At 36.3% G+C, this 6,279-nt stretch overlaps 1 protein-coding gene across 1 annotated transcript; it reads right to left on the bottom strand.

Annotated features, from left to right (window-relative positions):
- Positions 1–2,641: 2,641 nt before the first annotated feature.
- LOC116506038 (40S ribosomal protein S23) lies at positions 2,642–6,081 on the bottom strand. Its single transcript, XM_032213603.1, has 4 exons — positions 5,977–6,081; positions 4,477–4,636; positions 3,407–3,527; positions 2,642–2,836 (listed from the first exon to the last, which is right to left on the bottom strand). Exons 1-4 carry the CDS (start codon positions 5,978–5,980, stop codon positions 2,690–2,692), a joined length of 432 nt encoding a protein of 143 aa, XP_032069494.1. The 5' UTR covers positions 5,981–6,081; the 3' UTR covers positions 2,642–2,689.
- Between the last annotated feature and the right edge of the window lie 198 nt (positions 6,082–6,279).

Here is a 6,279-nt window from a genome sequence, read left to right as displayed (position 1 = left end):
GGAGCATTGCACTCTCTGTCCTGTTCTGATACTACAGAATAGTATTTATTTTGTTTGTTAAGTTACATTTGTATAAATGCAATTCAGATGAGTAAGTAATTCCAAAGTAGTTAGATTTGCTGTAGCAAAGGAAGAGAACTACAAAAATCTGGATGACCATTAGATGGCAACAGAAGGGATTATCTGTATCACTTTGCTCACATACAAGATTGTTGGCAATCTATATATGGTAGCCCTAATCCTCAGGATTCAGTTTTAATGTTATTACAGTATTAGTATATTATTATATTTATTAAATATGTACTTTAATTTTAGGATCATTGTTAAACAATACATTTGTTGACCTGCTAAACCTTTTCCAGAAAATCAACAATTAACCTTTTGGCTTACTTTCTTACTTTTATGACGTTTCCCTCAAATCATTTAATTTGCTTCCTTAAACAATACTAGGAAAAGTCCACTCTCTAAATGAGTATGGACAAGTGTCTATTCAATTGTTTCCTCCTTCTGCTTATAACCAATTACGTTGTATTTATTTTGTACAATGACAATAAGGGCTACTAATATGGGTTGAATGGAAAGTCTTATATATTCTTCAAGGTACAGCTGAGATTTTTTCTTTTTTCAGAGATGGAAACAATACACCACCCAGCAGTAAAGGAAGATGTTTAGTCCTTTGGTGGATCAAAGTTGAACTGTTGAAATCTTGCATCACTTTCAGATTTTCTCCCAACCAGCATATTAACATTTTAGTCAACAGTTTATGCTTAACATTTCTCAGCACCCTAAGAGTGGCATCTAGTGGTAGGATGCCTTCATATCCCTAACCACATTGCTACAAGCAGGGACAATTTTCACTTGACTGAAGGATTATGAGCATAAACCCTTCATAAAACCACGTATGCTCTTCCTACCACTTACGTTTTGATTTTTAGTTTGTCTTGACTGATTGATTTAGATTAGCCAACACATACATCTCATGTAGGGGTGAAGAAATATCGTTTCAACTATTTGCAATTATCATGAAAAAAACGAGAAAGAGAAGATAATTGAATTCAGAGGAACAGGAGAAAAAAGGTAGTAATCTGAGCCATTGATAGTAGACACTGGTAGTTTCCAGAAAACTAAAATAGAACACTCTGTTGTATACATGTGGAATCCATCCATTCTGATTTCTGAAGGTGGTTAGAAAGCCTTAAAACTGGTGTTTGGCTTTAGATGTGATTAAAATGTCTCCGACAGAACACAGAAATGATTTATCAAGAAAATATGATGGTAGATTGTGTTTAGTAGGCAAATTTCATAAACATGGTTTTGCAGCAGTTAAGATCAACTTAGACCACCAGATTGGTTTGCAGTATCTATCCTGTAGCCATGGAAGGCCCATTTAAGAACCCAAGACAGGTAGCTGAGCCATTACAGCCTCCAATGGAAGATTCAAAGGAGGGAGCAAGCCAGGAGTCAGGGAAATTTTCTTACCTTGGTTATTCATAGGTTTTACTCAATTTACTCCTGGTTTCACTAGAGGCCTTTTAAGACATTGGACAGCCATGTCCAAAATGGTATAGTTTCCTACTTAAGCAGAGGTTGAATCAGAAGACCTCCAGGGTCTCTTCCAATTCTTTTGTCTATTTTCTGGTTGTTCTTTGGCTAGAAAAAAGGCATAGCACAGCATATTTATCTGCCAAATATAGCATTTGATCAGTGGGAAAAGGACATGAGCTCTCACTATGTTGAATTGTCTTTCTTTAAAATGAAATAAGCCCTCAGATACATACAGGCAATCTTTGACTTCTTACTAATTGAGTCAGAATTATGGTTGTTAAGACATTGTGGTCATTAAGCAGTGTCATTGTTGCCTAATTTTACAAGTTCTTTAACCTATAACCTTAGCAATAAGTTGCCACCCTGGATTCCTGGATCCACCAGGCCCACTGTAAGTAAACTTGCAAATACTTTTAAAAAGTATTCCATTGCAAACATGACCAAAATAATAACTACCTCCTTTTCAAACAGGCCAAGATGATGATATTCCCTGTGCCAAGTTCTAAGGAAGTAGAAGTGGTGGCAATGGACAAATATAGGCCCTTTTCCATTATCTCTAAATCTCACGCCACATTTAAGGAAACCAAAATAATTAATTAGTATTCATGTCAGAATATTCTACAATAAGAATCAGTCTCTATTTTAAGACTATGTAGTTTTATGTAAGTAAAAGCAAACTGTTAAGAAATGGAGAAATTACGCTAGTTCTAAGTATTGTAACCACCCCAATATTATCTGCTCCTATGTGAAAATCCAATGGTTATTATTGAATAAAATCTTATTTCCCTCTGTTGGTCTCGCCAACTCATTGGACATGGTTTCATTATTCCAGAAATGAATAGAAGGTGAAAACTACTTTGTGTAAACTAGATTTCTTTTTCTATTTCCTGTTTTTAATTACATTTACTCATTTCTTCCACTGTGAGCTAACCACAAAGAGGAATAAGAAGTTTGTCTTTGTGCCATCTTGTGGTTGTTCACATTTTTATAGTTGAAGATATTTTAACTATTTCTCCTGCTATCTAAAACTTTTTTGGCTTTTACTCCAATCACTGAATGACTGTAGGAAATAAAAACCAAAGCCAACCACCACAGCCACAACACAGGAGCATGTTTGTTTATTATCTTAACAGCAAAATAAAATTTATGATCTGGGTCTCTCCTTTTTGCCTTTGTACAAGGCTAACAAGGAAACGTTTGCCACTTTGACAACCTTGAAACGAACTCCAGGAATGTCACCAACAGCATGTCCTTTTCGACCAAAGCCAGCAACTAGAACCTCATCGTTCTCCTAGAATTCAATGAACAAATAAGAGTTAATGTCATTCAATCAAAATTTACTAAACATCTACACAATCTTGAGTCTTATGAAGGCTAATTTTGCCACATAAACAAAATCCATTACTTACTTTTAAAAGTTGAGAAATAAAAGTACAGGAAAATGAAAATCTTAATTTCCTGCAGTGTTTTTTTCTTGAGAAAAATCTGAATACTAGAAACCAAGTTCATGGTCCAAATATATCTCTCAATAATTGTCCACAATACTAAGACCCAGGAAAATGTTTTATTTCAGGGTGCAGCATTCCCCTTCATATACAGTCAGCTAGTGATTTTCTTCGGTTTGATTTTATCCTCTTTTTAGGTATATATGCCGGTTGTATTATAGATTTGTGTGTGTAAAAGTAAGGAAAAGAGATTAGTTGATCCGTGTATTTTCTAGGTAGGACATTTTTTAATTTTAAGTTTCTCTCTGAAACTTTTGAGAATCTTCTGTACAAATGTTATAAAGAATTTGAGTCCCAATTATTGTGAAAACACATTGATAATTCCTACTGTTATATAGAAATTATTAATTATTCACCTCAATGAAGTTCAAACAGCCATCATTGGGAACAAAAGCTGTAATCTTCTTCCCATTCTTGATGAGCTGGACTCGGACACACTTTCTAATAGCAGAATTTGGCTGCTTAGCCTCCACACCACTAAAATGAAAATAATGAATATATGTTTAAATTTTTTTTATCATCACAAGCTACAAATATTCTTGGCTAGAACAGAAAAACATTTTATGTAATAAAAGCATATTTTGCAATCCCCAGGACTTTGCACTAAGCCAAACCATTTGGGTCAAATTCAGCTCCTCCATTGGTGGGAACATTTCTTAAGAGTTCAGAACATTCCAGCTAGCATAAAGGGGAGAATATCTTTGCAGATTTCTTTTCTTTGTATTTTCCAATGTTTCAGACAGTTCTTCAAATTTCTGGAGCAAATTTCTAAGGAAGGAGAGCACACAAAACTGCAGCAGAAACTATTTTCCATTCCTTCCATGAGATTTTCTGACAGATCAAAAGTATTCCCTAATTGAATAAAGATTTCTGTCTTTGTAAAACTGAGTTTATTAGTTCAATCCCTCCTATTGATGGGTTGCATACAAGAAAAAATTGAAATTCACTAAGCTAAATAATCAAAAGCCAATTCCATATTTTCAAATAAAGATAATCATGGAAACCCAGTCTCACTTATGACACAGTGAATTGCAAACTAGACACAAGAAGTATGTCCACGGAGCAAGTAATGCCTAGTGTAATTTAAGTCTTCAACAGAAAAACTAGTATCAAACTTCACTTTAGTCAGAAGATCTGATATTAAAGAAAAATTCCCAGTACTTGATGCTATTTGTATTCTTAACAAAATATATTAATATTTTCAAAAATATATTTTGTAAAATTCTGCCTTGATTACAAAACTAAGAGTAAATATTCCCAATATTTGCCTAAGTGCTGGTAACAGGAATGTATTAGAAATGTTATTTAGCCACACAACTGCATTTAATCCATTTATCAGTTCTGTTAAACAGTACAATACACTTTAAAAACAATGTAAATCTCTTCAGTCAAAATCAAGATTCAATGAATTCCTAGTGAAACTCACACTTTTTCCAGAACAATTCCCTTGGCATGAGAAGCTCCCCCAAAAGGATTGGCTTTCAAAGCAGTACCCAAATGGGCCTTCTTATATTGCTTGTCATGCCACTTCTGTTCACGACGGTGACTGCGCAGCTTCCTGGCTGTACGAAGTCCACGACACTTGCCTAGAAAATGGTGACAAAAATTATTAGGAATTACAATTAAGTCTGTAAAACTGGACCTTCACCAACTTTCCATATTTAAGTGTGATTTATAAGATTCATCTTTTTAGCCTTCTCAAAACTGCACTAAAATTTTGCACAGTATTTTCCAATACTACATCCAGGGATTATTATTTTTTTGCAAATTTAAGCAACCTGTTATACCAAAAATGAGGTACTTTATGCTAAAGCCTTATAAACAAAATTTGGAAGATCCTGTGCTTCTCATGTTCTCCTCTTTTGTGTATGCACACAAATGCACATAATGTATCTTAGGACTTTTGAAGTTCCAATCTGGTTCCTTTCTTTGTAACACATTCTCAATTTATTTTAATTTTCTTTTATTTATAATACATCTCCCGGTAGCAACAAATGGGAATTTATATCATTATTCATTGCAGAAATGGAAACGTAAGCACAAATGGAAATGTAAACATTAAAAATAGATGTCTGAGTTTTGTAAGCAAATCTCAATACATAAGGAAATACGATGTAAAATTCATTTAATCCTTTATTTTGACCACACTTCCAAAGCAAAACGTGGAATTCCAAAATCCATAATCCAAAACTAGATCCTTTATGTAATCAGTTCATAACTCTAATTTTAGATATTTACACTTTTTACTTTTAAAAAAAATGTACACTAAAAGTCTGTTATACTATGGACTTTTAATCCCAGAATTCTAAGGAATAGTCATGTGGCTACAGGCTCCTTATCTTCATCCCGAAGTTACCACAGATAGGAAAGAGTTTAACAGTAACAAAAGTTGGAAGGGATCTTGGAGGTCATCTAGTCAAACCCTCTGCTCACTTAGGACACCTATACTAGGGACTCGAACCGCCGACCTTCATTGCCCTCAAATTTATTTTTAATGTCATGCTCTAAAAGCCTGTTAAGTTTGAACTCCCATATTTCCCCCAACGAGCAACAAACTCTGGCTAGGCTTGTTAGGAAAGTTGTTATTTCGACTTCAAGGCATCCTTAGAAACTCAGATTAGGAAATGGACTCCCAAAAGTTTCGGAGAGCAAAGCAATCCCTGCTGGTCGATTTTTAAAAAATATACCGTCGCTGTCATCTCGTATCAGGGAGCTCTATGGATGAACACCACGAGGAGGGACTAATGTTAGGAACCCACATGGAGGGCCTCGTGGCCCTCAAAAAAGATTGAGCGACGGTTGCTCTGAGAGAACGATGGGGAGGGGAGATTTTTTTCCGCCCGTCAAGAGCCCTCAGCCATCCCTCTGGTCCTTTTCATCGCCCCTGTTCGGCCACAATGCGATGCCCAGAGCCGGAGCACCTCACCCATCGTGTCGTCCTCGGATCCGGAGGAGGAAAAAGAAAGGCCCAGAATGCACCGGCTTCGAGGACCCCCTCGGTCGGGGGGGGGGGAGAGAAGGCTGTCTAACCGAGAGCCTGTTCCGAAGCGGCAGGAAAGAAAGATGGTGGACGAGGCGTGGTGCATTGTGGGAAATTCGGTTGGCAGCCGTTCCTTTTCTGACAGAAGTGTCACGCCCTCAAGCGTTAGTAGACCTCCAACTCCCGCCCCGCCCCTTTGCGAGATTATTAGTCGTTTAGGCCGTCTTTCTTTGCGAAGGTAGAAATCCA

Source organism: Thamnophis elegans, chromosome 3 (genome assembly GCF_009769535.1).
Source record: "Thamnophis elegans isolate rThaEle1 chromosome 3, rThaEle1.pri, whole genome shotgun sequence".
Lineage (NCBI taxonomy): Eukaryota > Metazoa > Chordata > Lepidosauria > Squamata > Colubridae > Thamnophis > Thamnophis elegans.
The sequence above is the reverse complement of the archived record's forward strand: the minus strand, read 5'-3'. Positions and strand labels throughout refer to the sequence as shown.

Coding starts and splice junctions, on each gene's coding strand:
- LOC116506038 (XM_032213603.1), bottom strand. Junction 3,528..4,476: donor GGAATTGTTCTGGAAAAAGT/GTGAGTTTCACT, acceptor TTTTCATTTTAG/TGGTGTGGAGGCTAAGCAGC. Junction 2,837..3,406: donor GCTGTTTGAACTTCATTGAG/GTGAATAATTAA, acceptor ATTGAATTCTAG/GAGAACGATGAGGTTCTAGT.